The 17,466-nt window shown below is 44.3% G+C and overlaps 1 protein-coding gene across 1 annotated transcript in view; it reads left to right on the forward strand.

Moving 5' to 3' along the window:
• Positions 1 to 1,482: 1,482 nt before the first annotated feature.
• LOC137346417 (multidrug and toxin extrusion protein 1-like) overlaps positions 1,483 to 17,466 on the forward strand; it is a 72,933-nt gene continuing 56,949 nt past the window's right edge. Inside the window, exons 1-5 of the mRNA XM_068009870.1 lie at positions 1,483 to 1,495; positions 3,247 to 3,363; positions 3,742 to 3,902; positions 4,522 to 4,623; positions 13,780 to 13,848. Coding sequence (XP_067865971.1) covers positions 1,483 to 1,495; positions 3,247 to 3,363; positions 3,742 to 3,902; positions 4,522 to 4,623; positions 13,780 to 13,848 — 462 coding nt within the window. The remainder of the gene's footprint in view (positions 1,496 to 3,246; positions 3,364 to 3,741; positions 3,903 to 4,521; positions 4,624 to 13,779; positions 13,849 to 17,466) is intronic.

Consider the following 17,466-nt stretch of genomic DNA (forward strand, 5'->3'; position numbering starts at 1 on the left):
GTGGGTTTGCGGAAGGGGCTCATCAGCCATTTGCAGAGGGGTGGCCCTCGTCCCTGAGCAGCAAACTCTGGATCTTCTCAGAGACCTGAAAATGGTGGATAGGGAAGGGTGTCATAGGATGACAACATCGTGGCTGCTGCCAGGCATTCATCGAGATGAACTTCTTGGTGGATCAGACAGCAACTTCACGATTATGGAGTTGTAGCCCTTGCTGTTCCTAAACTTCTCCCCATTGACACGGGAGGCTCACAGAGCCACGTGCTTTCAGTCAGTGGTGCCCTGCATGATCAGGAATCCTGATATCCTAGTGAAGCCACGTGCCCCTTCACCCTGCTCTTGCCTCATGAGGGATAAGAGGATAAAGTCCCCTCGCATTGTGTATTTAGCCTCCATCACCTCCCTGATACTGTGATGTACTCCATATTGTGAAATATTCATCACATCTTCCACTGCCACCTGGACAGATCCAGAGGTGTAAAATGTGAGGGCGACGGTGAGCTTCACAGCCACTGGGAGGGTTGTCCTCACCCTGGGGTGAGATTCCAGGTTGGGCTGAAGGAGGTGTCACTGCTCTGTGACCACCTCCTTGGTAAACCTGAGCCTCCTCAGGTATTGGCTCATCGGAATGTAGCAGTTTTCTCCTGGAAGACCAGTGATGGGTTGGGCCTTTGATGGAGAACCCTCCTCCAGCTCCCTCTGCCTCCTCTGTTCCACCTGATGGTCATGTTGCAGACTAAGAGGGACAGCAACAAGTGCCCTCATTCCTGGGTCCAGTCCTCCTCTCTCCTCCCTGACTGTAATCACCAACTGCCACAAAACACCTCCAAAAACAACACTCCACACAGCTTCCACCAACTCTTTCTGAACACATGGAAGTGAAAAATACCTCACCTGCAACATGCTGACTGACCCTTTAAATAGGCCTAGTTCAGGGCCCATCTTGCCTTTCTGCACTTGTTTAATCATGACTGATTAACACCTGTGTAGACAGGACCTGTGTGGTCCAAGTTTGCAACCCTGGCATCGCATCACTCAGTTAGGCAGTGTAACATGAGGATAATGTCCAACCACAGCATTACAGAGCACACAGGAGACGTACCTGTGTGTGCCCTTCCTCTGTACTAAAACTGTGTGGGCCGTGCAGGAAGCAGCCAGCAGTGCGACTCACACTCAGTAAGCAGCTCAAGGCCTCGGTAGCGGCGTTACGCAAAACAATTTTTCATCCATCAAATTGTTAAGGGGTTTGACAGGGTGCATGCTGGGAGGATGTTAGCCCTGGCTCAGGAATCTAGAACACGGGGTCACAGTCTCAGAATAAGGGGTCGGTCGTTTAGAACTAAAATGAGGAGAAACTTCTTCGTTCTAAGGATTGTGAACCATTGGAATTCTCTAACCCAGAGAGCTGTGAATGCTCAGACATTGAGTATATTCAGGCAGAGAGTGAGAGGTTTTTGGGCAATAAGACAATTAAGGGAAACGGGGATGGTGCAGGAATGTAGAGTTGAGGTGGAAGATCAGCATTAATTACAACTGATTAATTTCCTGCCATTTTTCCTTCTTAGTATAGAGCCTTAAGACAGAATATTTTAAATTTTAAAAAGTTTTTTGTGTTACTTTTTGTGTCATCTTAAATGATATCATACTACTTAGGAACATCTGGGACATATTTGACTTTGAAACACTTTGGGCTGGCATGAGGTTGTGACAAATGCTGTAAAAATGCAAAACCTTCTTTTACATGCTAACGCAATGCAGACTGAGCTGTTGGTCTGTGCTGTGTTGTGAGGTCAATAAACCAGATAAAGTTCTAAAGTGAACATCGTTCCCTCCCCCAATTCACCCGTCTGTCACCACCCCCCCCCAACTCCCCCAACCCATAAGAAGCAGAGAACCACTGCAGACAAAATGTGAACTTTAGTTTGCACATACAGAAATGCATGTCACAACAGGAAAGATTACACGGAATAATATTTGGAAAACTTGCTCCTCTTATGTGCTTTTAGTAATCATTAACATGTTGCTGGGAATAGTTTCCAAAATTTAAAAAGGAACACTCCAGACAATTCACAGTGTGTTTTGGCTCTCTGTCGCTGTCTTTGTTTTATAATTATCCAGAGCTGTGGAAATCTCAGTGCAGCTCATGATCTCCACTCTTGTAAATGACATGAACAGTTACAAATACTGCATTGTAACAATGGGACATTGAAATTATGGTTGTCTGTTGTTGGCAGTGAGTAATTAAATTATAATTAAAATAACTAATGTCTTCATTCATAAGTATCTTATCTGTAAATGGTCACAAAACCTCTTTCTCACTCACTGTCTTTGATATTATTTTCTTTTTTATTTATGGTATGTTTTGGCTCTCTGTTGCTGTTTTTGTTTCATAATTATCTAGACCTGTGAAAATCTCAGTGCAGCCTGTGATTGTTGTGTTCTTGGGACTGAAATAAGATTTGACTGAGTTTAGGAATAGATAAGAGAGAGACAGATACAGCATGCTGTTGAAACAATGGATTCTTCTTTATTCTCTGTTTACTTTCACTTTCCCTTTGCTGGATCATGTGTGTTGTGCAGCTGCTTCAAGTGGACAAAATGTACAATGTAAATCTCAAAAGACTGCAATCATCTCCACTCTTGTAAATGACATGTACAATTGCATCCATTTCATTGTACCAATGGTACATTGAAATTATGGTTGTCTGTTGTTGACATTGGGTCACTAATTAAAAACCTGGCTTGGAAGTAGCAGGAACCAATTGTGTCGCAGGCTGCTGACGTTATTAGCAGTCTAATCGTAGGTCACCTGATATGTCTCTTTAACTGGTAAATAGTCTGTAGATTGGAGAACAATCAATATCCTGTTGATCCAGGGGTAAATGTATTGTCTGCACTGTTACTAATCTGCACAGATTGGACAAGTGCCAATCCTGTTGATAGATTGTTTGGTTGTGTGAGTGCATCACAGTTGCACTTGAGCCTGTGCTCAATGTCCATGGGTCACTGGATAATGACCTGGAGTGGGAGTCTTGGCTGATTTTTCCACCTCCTCCTTAACCCAGGACTATCAGATCAATTGCAGCTGCCCGACCAACAGCCCCACTTTGAGTATGCTAATACCACAGAGATTAGGATTGGCACTTGCCCAATCTGTACAGATTAGTAACAGGCCAGACAATACATTTACCCCTGGATCAGCAGGATCTCTTTAATAGACCTTTTTATTGATTGTTTTCCAATCTGCAGACCATTTACGTGTAAAAGAGACGTATCAGGTGACCGACTATTCGACTGCTAATAACGTCAGCAGCCCACGATGCAATGGGTTCTTGCTATTTCCGAGCCAGAAGGTTGTGGATTCAAGTCTCACCCTGGAACTCGAGGACAAAAATCTAGGCTGACACTCCAACACAGAACTGAGGGAGAGCTGCATTGTCAGAGGTGCCGTCTTTTGGATGAGATGTCAATCGAGGCCTGTCTATTCCCTCAGGTGGATGTAAAAGATCCCAGGGCACTATTTGAAAGAAGAGCAGGGGAGCTCTCCCCACTGTCCTGGTCAATATTTATCATTCAATCAAAATCACTAAAACAGATTCTCTGGTCATTATTACATTGCTGTTTGTGGGAGCTTGTTATGAGTAAATTCTCTGCCACATTTCCAACATTACAACAATGTCTCCACTCCAAAAGTAGTTTCTAAATAAGAGAAATATAATAATTGGCTTATTTTCATTTTGCAAGGAAGGATTGGAAAAATGGAGAATTCAAAGCAACTCAGCTCTGACAATGTTACCCAAACACGTGGAACCTGTTGTAACCTGTTACTGAGGAAAATAAGGAGATTGATACCCATCAACTTCTGGCAGGAAGTGAAATGTGTTTCCAGACTGGCTGTGCCAATAGTGAGTTTACACCCACTGAACATCTCGTCATATCCTTCATACTCTGCTCTTTCCAGAAACGTATCTAATTCTCCACCAAACCCATTACATAATTAATCTCCTTCAATTAACACATTTATATAATTCAGCTCACCGTGCCCATTTATATAATCCTCTTCAATTAATCCATTTATACAATCATCATCACTGAGCCTATTTACAAAATTCCCTTCACTGATTCTATTTACACAATCCATTTTAATGAACCCATATAAAAAAACACTTCAATGACCTCATCTGCTAACTTATTCCACAACTCCCGACTTAAAAAGTGATAATGCTCCGCTTGACTTTGTTTTTTAACTTCAAAGACCATAATTGCTAATTTGGTCCCTGATATTTGAAGCTATCATCACAGTGAATGATTTCCCTGGATCAACTTTGCCATTTCCATTCAGAATCCGGAAAACCTCAGTGAAATCACCTCAAAATTGTATCTCCTTTTTGAAAAGAAACAATTGTTTTCAGTAAGAAATATGATTGCTTTAATTCGATTATAATTTTATTTGTAAGTGTAAAAGAGTATTATCTAAATTAACTAACCTGTGTATACTATTTATAATTCATTTTCCTTTTACAGTTTTTAACACAGCTGATGATGCATCTCATAGATGTTGTCAGCTCCGCATTCTGTGGACATTTAGGAAAGGTTGAATTGGACGCTGTTAGTCTTGCCTTAGCGGTAAGTTTACATTCAGAATGAGCACATTTATTTCATCATAATGTATCCTCTATAAAATTGTGATGGAATTGCATTACTTCTATCAGTTTCAGGTTCAGTGTCTTTATCAGCTGATGATAACTGATGATAGATGATGAAATCAGCTCCTTGTTATAAAGCCTGGGATTTACCTGCTGGTCTCAATGGAAGAGAAACGAGAGTGTAGCAAATGGCTTCAGTGGCCCTAGATTTAAGAACAGAAAAATCAGCTCAGAATTCCAGCTCATCACCATTGTCAGTGACCCATCCTGGAGTCTGAAATGGGTGGATGTTAGGGTGATAATGAGACTGGACTCAGTCGTCATGCTGTTCATGTGCAGCTAATCTTCTGGCTGTCACTTGACTCACACATGAAGACTGCTCACTTGTGCAAAGCTTTCAAGGGTTTCTGTGGCCCATGGAACCGTATCAGCAACAACAACAGCTTGCATTTATATAGCACCTTTTAACATAGCGTTATAATCACCTGGTTCATGGTTTGTATTATTTTTCTGGAGGTAACTTTTAATTTAGAAATTGAATTTTTTTAAGGAATGGGTTATGACCAGGATGGAAAGTGGTCTAGGGTTCCCTCTCAGCCTTCACCTGGTCTTACTGTAACAGGGTTTAATTTTAAACCCATCGTTTTTAGCTCCTTGTTCACCACGTTCCAATTATAAGGCAAAGAAACCAGCACAAACAGGCTTTCTTAGGTTTAAAGAAAAAAAGTTGAAATTTATTCAACTTAACTCTAATTCGGTTGACGTCTACAGATACACGACACACCCATGCTAGCATGCATATGTGGTACACACATACAAATAGAGACAGAAAAGAACAGAAGAAAACTAAAGTGGAAAAGTTTGAACCAATATCTGAAGAGTTTTTGTGACGGTTTTTCGAGCTCACTGTAGAGTCCTTGATTGTAGGGAGATCTTGCTTTTCGTTGGGGTCCAGTATTCTTCTTAAACCTTGTTTGATGTAGGAGACTTTTCTCTCTTGGGGTTCTTGTGTCTTTTGAGGCTTGTGAGAAAGAGATGGGAGCAGGCAGACATGAGGGGCTGTGGCGAGCCAGCCAGGAGAGATCTTCTCAGTCCAGGAGCATTCTGCTTTCTGTCCAAACTGTTTGTAAAAATTCATAAAACACAGGTTGCCCAGCAGGTTAGTCATGTAACTACTGGTTTGACCATGTCCGTTTCTGTATTCAGCCATCTTAGCAGTCAACATGGAATGCGAGCTCCCCCACCTTCAATGTCTGGTGATCAAAAGTCTATTGTGCGTTGAATGTGTCAGGGAATGGCTGCTTTATCCTTCCACATGTTAATATACAAATGTCTTTTCCAGCCACGGCTGATCTGTTCGACAAGTCCTTTCTTCACTCCAGTCACAGTTTAATTTTGTCATGAACATTGATTTTAATGTGCCTCATTCTTGGCAGGTGGGGGCCTAGCATGACAGAAGACAAATGAAACACCTGGTTTGATAAGCTGGCAAGCAAACCTAGGGTGGTTACAAATCAAAATGTAGCCGCTGTTTAATTTGTTCATTCATTCGTTGGTGTCATTCCCTTCCCAGAAGGTTGACTGTTATGAATCTCCACCTCTGTCTGTCCTGTCCTGTCCTTACACATTCTGCATAGGTCAGCTGCATCCAGTCGATTATATCTGTCATCTATTTTCTTCTCTGCTTCCCTCTCCGACATTTTCCATCGATCTTTCCTTCCAATAATTGTCTCTGTCTACCTTCTGCTCTAATGATGTAACTGAAGTATTGTATCATTCTCTCTTTGATGTTATGCACTAATTTCCTCTTTTCTCCAGCCAATTCTTGCACTTCCTCATTCATCTTTCTGTCTGTGTAAGATATGCAGAACATCCTCCGATATGTCCACATTTCAGATGCTTCCATCTTACCAATAGTCTCTTTGTTTGTTGTCCGTGTCTCAGAGGCAATAAACATAGAAGACAAAATATATCACCTCAGCATTCTTCTCCTCAGATTCAAGGTCAGTTTCTTTGATGTTAACAAGTCCTTCATTCTGACAAAGCTGGTCTTGGCTATCTCAATGCTCCTTTGGATCTCACAATCACATTTCCCATCATCTGTGATAACCTGTCCAAGGTATATAGACTTTTACACTTGTTCCAGGACTTGTCCATTTATTTCAATTTTCACTTCTGGGGTTCGGTCTCTGCTTGTCACTATTGTCTTGGTTTTCTTCACAGTCATTCTTAATCCATATTCCACACTCCTTACATTCACTTTGTTCACTATTTCTTGTGGTGCCTTTTCTGAATCTGCAATCAGTGCAGTGTCATCTGCATATCTCAAGTTGTTAATGGTCAACCTACCAATGTTGCAACCTGGTAGATGTTCTATGTCTCTGACGATCACTTCAGTGGACAGGTTCAACAGTTTTGGAGACATAACACATCACTGACACACTCCTTTCTTGATTGGGAAACTGTCTGGCAAGCCACTATCAAGTCTCATCACTGCTGATTGCTTTCAATACAGATTCTGAATTATCCTTTTATCACTGTTGTCAATGTCTGATTTGTTTAAGTACTCCATTATTGTCTGATGGTAGAGTCTATCAAGTGCCTTCTCATAGTCTATAAAGTATACATACACAGGTTTTTATACTTCCAGATATCTTTTGATTATACTCTCAACTTAAAGATGACCTCTCTCGTTCCTTTCTTTGATATTTATCCTGACTGACTGTCATCTATCTCTGCTTCTACAGACTGCTCATTTCTTTCCAAAATGATTATTAAAATTATTTTCATCACATGGTTTATGGGGCTTATTGTCCTGTGTCGGAAAACTCTCGGGCTTTTGGTTTCTTTGGGAGCTTACTGAACACTGTCTTGCAGGCCACCACCTGCCAAGAATGAGGCAAATTAATTTCGCCACATGGACATTAAATTTCAAATTGTTGCTGGGAAGGAGAGAAGGCCTGTTACAAGGCTTGTTGCTTGGCTAGCAAAAAAACATTTCCATACTAACAGACATTGAAGGGAAGAGCATTCCATTCCCTGTGAAGGTGATACAATACACAGAGCCAAGACGTAGTCAGACCAGTAGTCACATGACTAACCTGCATGGCAACCTGGGGGGTTTCTGAATTGTACAGTTTGAACTTAGAGCCAGCAGAAAGCAGAATGCTCCTGGACTGAGAAGATCTCTCCTGGCTGGCTTGCAACAGCCTCTCCCATGTGCCTGATCTCAACTCTTTCTCAAAAGCCTCTGAATCCACTGAAGACACATCAACTCCAAAAGAGAAAAGTCTCCGACAGTGATCAAGGTTTAAGAAGAATACTGGGCCCCAATGAAAAGCAAGATCTACCGACAATCAAGGACGCTACAGTGAGCTCGAAGAACCGAAACAAAAACTCTTCCGATATTGCCTCAAATGTTTCCACTTTATTTTCCTCTGCTCTTTTCTGTCTCTATTTGCATGTGTGTATCATATATGCATGCTAGCTTGGGTGCATCGTGTATCTGTAGGCGTCAACCGAATTAGAGTTGAAGTTTAAGTTGAATAAATTTCAACTTTTCTTCTTTAAACCTAAGAAAGCCTGTTTGTGTTGGTTCCTTTGCCTTATAATTGGAAAATGGTGAACAAGGATTCACCAAGTGGGAGGTAAAAACATCGTGGCCAGAATTTTATGCCACCCCAGTGAGATGGATGGTGGCCGGAGGTGAGTGGCGTAAAATGGAGCGGGAGGCTCCGGGAGGCCTTCTCGACCCGCTCCTGCCCCCGCCCACTTTAAGTAGGGCTGGGGTGGGGGCGAGAAATGTGTCGCCCTCCCCAGGCCAATCAAGGCCCTTAACTTGCCAATTAATGGCCACAAGGGTCTTCTCCTGCCTCCACGCAGATTTTACCCATGGCAGTCGGGTGTCCTGGAGCCGTAAAAGGCCCTCTAATAAAAGAAGGCGGCCTCTCAGCACCCCGGGGGTGGGCCCTGACAAACAGGCACAGGGTGCCCAATTGATGGTCAACCCCGCTTCCCTAACAACCCCCTGGACCCAAGATGTCCCCTTTCCCCCCACAAATGACCACCCTTGCCTTGCCAGGGCATGACCAATTACCCCTGGCAATACAACCCAAACTTACCTGCACTCCTGGCTCCATGTCGTCGGCTGGGATGCAGTCCCAGCAGTGGCCACCACTGCCGGTAGCACTGCTGGGACGAAGAGCTGCCGACCCGATGATTGGCCACAGCTCAATGAGGCGGGACCTCCTCCTTCAAGCGGGTGGAAGCCACGCCTCGGACCAATTAAAGCCTCGGGGACTGTAAAATGCGGAACGGATCCCCAGGCGAGGTGGAAGCAGGTTTGCCACCAACTTTTACGTGGGTGCCCAGCTCCTGTCGGCCCGATGTAAAATCCAGCTCAGTGTGTTTAAAAAAGACCAGGTGAAGGCTGAAAGGGAACCCTAGACTTCTTTCTCAGGTGAAGGCTGAAAGGGAACCCTAGACTTCTTTCTCACCTGGTCGTAACAGAGATTTGGGTGCTAGTGTCCGGAATTGACTCACAGACAAATGAGAGAAATTGGAAGTGGGAAGTCAAATTGTTCCCAATCAAAAAGAGCAAGATTTCAAAATAGGTTTTGTTGTGGTTGTGTGTGCTTGAAAACTAACATGTCTGCAGCTGAAGCGAGTAGCTCTCCGAGCCAGGGTGAAGTAACTTGGGATAAGTTAAAAGCACTGTCTATGGAGGAGTTGAGGAAAATGGCTGAGCAGTGTGGGATCAGTGTACGTGGCAAGACTTAGGAAATCTGAGCTCCTAAGGCTGGTGGCCAACCATTTTTTCCTTGAATCTGACGGGGCAGAAGCAGTGTTCGAAGTAGACACAGACAGGGTACTGCTAGCAAAGATATAATTGGAACAGAGGAAACTTGAATTAGAAGACAGAAAAGAGAAAGAGAGGGACAGGAAAAAAAGATAGAGAAGTAGGAGAGGGAGAAAGGAAGAGCCTTCCAGAAGGAGTGTGAAGAAAAAGAAAGACAGGCGAAGGAATGAGAGAGAGAGAGGAAAGAGAAAAAGAGAAAGAACATTCTGGAAGGAATGCGAAGAAAGAGAACTGAAGTGGCTTGAGTTAACTAGGGGGCGACAGAGAACCCTTGTGAAAGCATGGCCAATATGGAGGAGCGTAATTCAGGGTTGGGTACAGAATTGTTAAAACTAGCTCAATTAATTTCAAAATTCAATGAGGAAAATGTAGAAGAATTTTCTGTCCTTTGAGAAACTGACAAAGCAGCTAAAATGGCCACCTGAGACCTGGTCTCTTTTACTACAAAGCAAACTAACCTGGCAAAGCCTGTGAGGTTAATTCCCCGTTGCCAGATGAGAGTTCATCAAATTACAAACTGACCAAAAATGTGATCCTCGGGGCATATGAGTTAGTACCCGAAAACCTAATCCCAAAAGTTTAGAACCCTCAAGAAGCAAACTAATCAAACTTATCTGGAGTTTGAAAGAAGTAAGCAGCTGGCGTTTGACCAGTGGCTGAGGGCTCTTAAAGTACAGCTCAGCTATGAGAGTCTCAGAGAAGTAATTCTGTTAGAGGAATTTAAACACTCTCTCCCATTCTCAATAAAGACCCATGTAGAGGAGCAGCAGTTTCAGAGAGTCCGCCAAGAGGCCGTTCTGGCCGATGAGTTTCCTTTAATTTATAAGTCAGTTTCCCGGGGGAGAACCTTTCCTAGTCACCCCCACAAATCCGAAAAGGACAAAGGGTGGGAAGGTGATATCTGCCCAGGCAGTCCTGGAAGAGAAAGGAAAGTAGGAGACACAGGGGGCCCTCCTCTAGCCAAAAAGAAAGGTGCTGTGAGCAAGAGTGAGACCGAGAGACCTGTGTGCTTCCATTGTAATAAAGCAAGGAATTTAAAATCTGACTGCTGGAAACTAAAGGGAAAACCTGTAGGGTTAATCAGGGCACACTCAGCTCAGTGAAGAAAGGAAGCTGATGGTAAGCAAAGCAGAACAAGCTGTGGCTTTAACTGCAGTAAGAGTGCAACCCAGGAAGCTTACTACTGCAAGTGCAAGGAAATTTAATAGGATTCCTGAAGGCTACCAGAGTTTTGTGTCCGAGGGAAAAGTAACCCCATACCTCTCGAGTGGGCCAAGCAAGTCCATAGTAATTCTCGGGGACACAGGGGCCACTAGATCCCTTTGACTGGGAAAAGGTCTGACCTTTCCCCTAGAGAGTGCAGTGAACACCAAAATGGTGATGAATGGTATTGGAGGGCAGTGAATGCCTGTAGCTGTACATCGGGTGCTCCTGGAGTGTGACCTAGTTTCGGGAACAGTGACCGTAGGGATTGTCCCTAGTTTGTCTGTGGACAGGTTGACCTGCTCCTAGGTAATGATCTGGCGGGGGTGAAGGTGGTAGTGCCCCCACCTCCAGTTATGAAAGAAGGATGCAGGAGGTCAGAGAGACAGGGCAGTGGCAGGAGACGGACCTCTGTAGTTTCCCTGAATGTGCAGTGGATCAGGGTCATGATCAAATCAGCTTCCCCAGAGGAGACTGAATTAGCCTTGCAGACAAATGACCATGAGGTCTGCCTGCCTGAGACTTTCTTTGGAACGTTAGGAGACCCAGGGAATGAATTAATGTATTTTCCCTAGGTGAGCCAACCCAGTATTGAGAGTTAGCACAGGCTGCCCAGTCTGAAAGTGAAGCAGAGGGAGTCCCTGATTGTGACCACTTAAAGAATGAGGTACTGATGAGGAAATGGTGTTCTCCTCACAGACCTGAGAGCAAGGAGTGGACAGTAGTTCACCAGTTAGTGGGGCGGCAGAGGTACTGAAGAGAGACTGCAGTGGCTGTACAGGCCGTTATACGAAAGACCAAAGGTTGTATCAGACAGCTGTTTGACTGGCTAAAACTCCACAATGATGTGGTGGAGTACTGCAAGAGTTGCCAGGTTGAGGAGAAACCCCAACCTACAGTGAAACCTGCACCCCTAAGTCCTATACCGGTGTTGGGAGGACCCTTCAGCAGACGGCTGATGAACTGTAAGGAACCCCCACCGAGAGCAAAAAAGGACAGACAGGCACGAGGCTGGCAAAAGGTTAGACAGGGAAGGTGAAAAAGTGACCAAGAGGGCAGGTTAAAGGAAGCCCAGGTGGATCTGCTGCAGGATTTCTAGCCTCTGACCTGCTCTTGTAGCCACGGTATTTATATGGCTACTCCAATTCAATTTAGGTCAATGGTAACCCCCAGGATGTTAATAGTGGGGGATTCAGCAATGGTAATGCCATTGACTGTTTAGGGGAGATAGTTAGATCCTCTCTTGTTGGAGATGATCATTGCCTGGCATTTGTGTGGCGTGAATGTTACTTGCCACTTATCAGCTCAAGCCTGGATATTGTCTGGGGATAATGAAAACCCTACAAAAAGTGTGGATGAGAAAAGTTTACAGTTTGTTCTCACTGCTTGAAACAAATCCTGGTGGGAAAGGACATCTCTGAAATTTAAATGTGTGGATGCAAGTCATCAACTGTCTGTTTTACAAAAAGAAATGCATGTACGAAGACATTTCAGGGGCCCAAGAAGAAGGCCATCTCACAATGTAACACTTTGTACAGAATATGGAGTTTCCTGATTTAATTTTGTTTGAAAATTCAGTTACACAAAGAAACGGTAATTTTTATTAAAAGAGAGAGAAGGGAATCCTTTAATTCTGTCTCAATTGTAATGTACACCACACACAATGTGTGCTGATACAACAGTCATGGTCTAACTCTGAAGAGTTGTAAAAAATGAACTTTGTCTTGAAAAAAAATGAACATCTGTTTTGTTTTAAAAAGTGTCCAATTGTCCAAAATGGCAACTGAAGAAAAAGAGGATTGGCTTTTTGTGTATTCAAACAGTCTGACAAAGACAAAGGACAAATCTTCAAAGCTAAAAGGTGTGAATGGAACCAATCCTACACCTATCCAAAAATATTCCAGAATTGAATGTCTTCTTCTGAAACAATTGAGGTATGAAGTAGCCATGTCCTGGGCCATTGTGCGATCACCATGGGGGAAGAAACCAGAGTGTGTCCGAACAGGAGGTGAGAGATAACAGCTTATCCTTAAAAAAAAATACAGTCAGAGAGAGAGAGAAAGTGAGAGAGAGGGACCAACAATGGTGAGAAACAAATCTAACAACCGACATTCCAGCAAGTCAGAAAGCACATGCCCTACTGAAAAAATCTGACATCTACATTATACAGCAATGAGGACGTGAAGTAACCCACCATTTTTTAACAGAACCTTCAGTCAAGAGAGAAATCTACAAACATCTTAGGCCTGCATCCATCTAGAACTTGGTTCTCAAGAGAACAGGTTTATCATAACCTTTCCTCCCACTGAAAGCCACCTTCCTTTTTCACTTCCCTATCTGTTTATTCTTGTGTGTGTGTGTGTGTGTGTGTGTGCGTGAGAGAATGCATGAGTGGATCCAGTTGCAGCACTTTTGGGATAAGGAATGTTAATCAACAAACAAATTATTTTATGTTCTTGAAAACCTGCAAGAAAATCTATCGCTATCTGGTTATTTGAAAATAAACCACCAAAGGGCTCAACTCTAATACAAATACACCTGCTGCAGTCAGGTGGGGAGTTGAACATTGGGAACCACCCGCATCACATCACCTGGTCATTACATAATTCTGTTTAATCGTCTGCAGTGGTTGGGCAATAACTAGGAATTCATTTGAGCCTTTTAAAGTAGACACAGACTAAAACTGCAGGTTGGTGGTTTCGGAGGTGTATGTAAAGATAAATGTCTACAAAGATTGGCTCCATTTCTAGCCTTCACCAACTGGCTTTCTGGAATAGAACACAGGGATCATGGTATATGGGATTCTGAGGAAGTTTGGGCAGGAAAAGCTGTGAGTTTTAGATGACCTCAAGTTTAGGGAGGGTGGGAAATTGAAGGTTGGTCAGTTGAGTATTGAAATAGTCGAGTCTGGAGGTAAGAAAAGTGTATTAAAAGTTGGTACCTGATGGAAAGGAGGAGTGAAAAGGGAAAGAATGAGGAACAAAGAAAAATCCTATTTTGTATTTTGTAGCATGTTGGTGGCATCTATGATGGTGCTAAATGGTTCCTTTTCTATTCTTCATTTTTTTTGTACAGGTAATATCTGCATCAGGGATCACGATAGGTACTGGATTGTCCAATGCATGTGACACACTCATATCCCAGGTAGGTGCCGTTAACTCCAGGCTGTACAGTGGGCAGTGATGAACCTCTTGTGCAGCAAAAATTAATTCATTATATCAGAGAACAATAGGGGTGTGAATTTGGTTTCCATAGCGCTGCTGGAAGTGGTGATATGTAAGCCTTGTGCCCTCCTGGAGATACAGGCTGTGCCATCAACTTCTTCCAACATGGCCCGCATGGCAGGCTGTGTTGAGAAGGGTGTCCATGCGGGCGTCCCTGTGTGTGCCAGAAGAATGTGAAGTAGCGCTATCCTGACAGCACACACCCGACCAGCTGTTGTGATGTCAGACTTCCTAATTTGGACCAAGCAGGTCCAGGGAACAAGTTTTCTTGTCACTCTGCAAACAGCAAGCATTGAGCTGTAAGACAGGTCTGACACCAGTGTTATTTAAAGGACCAGGCACCAAATTGCAGGGAAGGTAATTTTGAAGAACTTCTGCTATTGTAAAGTGTCTGGAAGTGCTCTGGAGGTATTGTGGTGAGTTCCTGGAGAGTCTTGCTGTATCCTCACAGGAAGGGTAGAGGATTAGGTGACCTGTCCACAGAAAGGCTACAACAGGTATGGGCATAGCAGTGGCAGTACCACTGAGTCCTCAGCATGTCAGAATGAAGCAGAGACTGTGAGAGGTCAAGCTCTGCTCAATGCCCTCTACCAACTTGGAGGCAGACTTCTCCATGCCCCTTGACAGTGACAGGCAGGCCAATAATGCACCCAGCATCTTGGTGTGCATTCCCATCAGCGCTCACCTGAATGTCATCCCATCCAGTTCCTCATCTGAGTCTTCTGCAGCAGAACTCCTCTGTGACTGTGCCCTCCAGGGAGCTGGCAAATGAACCCTGGCCTGGCTGCAGCCCACTTGTGCCCAGATGACTTTCCACATGCTGACCCCAATTCTATGATAGCCTCCGAGGTACGTGCAGATCCAGTATCTGAGCTGGTGGCTGCGAGTGTCTGATCAATTGACAGGGTCTCTTTATCAGTGGTATGGTGTTGCTCTCTCTCTTCCTCCTTCAGCTGCTGTGGCTGGGCAGGTGGCAATTTTGCCTGTCTAAAAGCAGAAACTCAGAAGGGGAAGGTTGGTGTGAGGGAAGGGGGTGTGGGCTGGGAAGAAAGAGGTGCATGGACACCATCAGCAGCTTGCTCTTCATGGGAGATCCCAAGATGAGGGTGAGTGACAGTTGAGAAGGAGCATAAGAACAACAAAGAACAAAGAACAGTACAGCACAGGAACAGGCCATTCGGCCCTCCAAGCCTGCGCCGATCTTGATGTCTGCCTAAACTAAAACCTTCTGCACTTCCGGGGACCGTATCCCTCTATTCCCATCCAATTCATGTATTTGTCAAGATGCCTCTTAAACGTCGTTATCGTACCTGCTTCCACCAACTCCCCCAGCAGCAAGTTCCAGGCACTCACCACCCTCTGAGTAAAGAACTTACCTCGCACATCCCTCTAAATGTCGGCCCTCGCACCTTAAACCTATGTCCCCTAGTAACTGACTCTTCCACCCTGGGGAAAAGCTTCTGACTATCCACTCTGTCCATGCCGCTCATAACTTTGTAAACCTCTATCAGGTTGCCCCTCCACCTTCGTCCTTCCAGTGAAAACAATCCGAGTTTATCCAACCTCTCCTCATAGCTAATACCCTCCAGACCAGGCAACATCCTGGTAAACCTCCTCTGTACCCTCTCCAAAGCCTCCACGTCCTTCTGGTAGTGTGGCGACCAGAATTGCAAGCAATATTCGAAGTGTGGCCTAACTAAAGTTCTGTACAGCTGCAGCATGACTTGCCAATTTTTATACTCTATGCCCCGACCGATGAAGGCAAGCATGCCGTATGCCTTCTTGACTACCTTATCCACCTGCGTTGCCACTTTCAGTGACCTGTGGACCTGTACGCCCAGATCTCTCTGCTTGTCAATACTCCGAAGGGTTCTGCTATTTACTGTATACTTCCCACCTGCATTAGACCTTCCAAAGTGCATTACCTCACATTTGTCCGGATTAAACTCCATCGACCATTTCTCCGCCCAAGTCTCCAACTGATCCATATCCTGCTGTATCCTCTGACAATCCTCATCACTATCCTCAACTCCGCCAACCTTTGTGTTGTCCGCAAACTTACTCATCAGACCAGCTACATTTTCCTCCAAATCATTTATATATACTACAAACAGCAAAGGTCCCAGCGCTGATCCCTGCGGAACACCACTAGTCACATCCCTCCATTCAGAAAAGCACCCTTCCACTGCCACCATCTGTCTTCTATGACCGAGCCAGTTCTGTATCCATCTTGCCAGCTCACCTCTGATCCTGTGTGACTTCACTTTCTGTACCAGTCTGCCATGAGGGACCTTGTCAAAGACTTTACTGAAGTCCATATAGGCAGTAACATACTGTCATCCTGAATGCTCTTGGCGACACTGGATGACACGGGCTCTAGTGCAGCCAATCCCATAATGCAGAGAATTATCTGCACCGTAGGGTTCAGGAAATGGAGGCATCTTGCCTCCCACCAGTTCTGCTCTGCTCCTTTCTATTGTTTGCCACCTTGTCCTGCGAGAGAGAGAGAATATCAGTGATTGTGTAGCACTATGTTCGGGTGATCTGCCTGCCAATGCTGAATAGCTTTAGGTATGTGGAGGCAGCAAGTGGTGAGTGTGAGGCTGGCAGCATTGTTAGGTGTGTGAGGGTGAGGTGGATTATCTGGATGTTCGGTGTGTGCCCTCAGTGCTGGGACTGCTGCTGGGTGAGTGATGGGGGTGTGGTGTATTGAACAGATACTGATGGTGTGGTGGGGAGGAGATGTTAATGTTAAGCTGCAGTCAAAGGCCATGACCACTTGCGTGAGGTCATTGGACTTCCTGTGGAACTGCTGCCAAATCCTCGGAGCCAGAGTCCGGAAGCTGAACCCCCCTGGACACCTGCTCTCACTCCCTTGAGGGTCATATTGAGGATCTCCTGACCCTCTACAGAACAATGGTGTGTGCCATCCTGTCCATCTCCATCACTAATGATTAACCCTCACCCTAACCCCTCCAATCACACACCATCCTGACTGGGAATTTATCATTGTTCCTTCACTATTGCAGTGTCAAAATCCTAGAACTTCCTCCCTAACTGTGGGTGTACCTACACCACATGGACCTCATCAGTTCAAGAAGGCAGCTCAGGAGCACTTTCTGAAGGCCAATTAAGGATGTGCAATAAATGCTGGACTTGTCAGTAACGCCCACATCCCATAAAAGAATCAAAAAAGTCAAAACATTTTAAAAATGCAGCACTGCCCTTCAAATGAAAGCTTGCAGAGGTCAACTGCTGCATTGAAGTAGAATCATCAGACAGATTGGACAACAATTGGAGATTGATTAACAATTGAGCATTCTTGCTCAGTCAGAAAGTGATGAATATTGAAGCTGTAAATAGTACAACAAATAAATGCATTGTATACTGCATATGAATTTGGCTTGCTCTAATCTGCAACAATGGGAAAATTAAAGAGAAGATTATATTACTGAGACAGCAGTGAATTACGAAGAGGCGATTTCTGCATTTACTATTGCCTTAAAGAAACTTGTGCTAAAAGAAAAACTTACCTTTA

The sequence above is a fragment of the Heterodontus francisci genome, chromosome 30 (assembly GCF_036365525.1).
Source record: "Heterodontus francisci isolate sHetFra1 chromosome 30, sHetFra1.hap1, whole genome shotgun sequence".
Lineage (NCBI taxonomy): Eukaryota > Metazoa > Chordata > Chondrichthyes > Heterodontiformes > Heterodontidae > Heterodontus > Heterodontus francisci.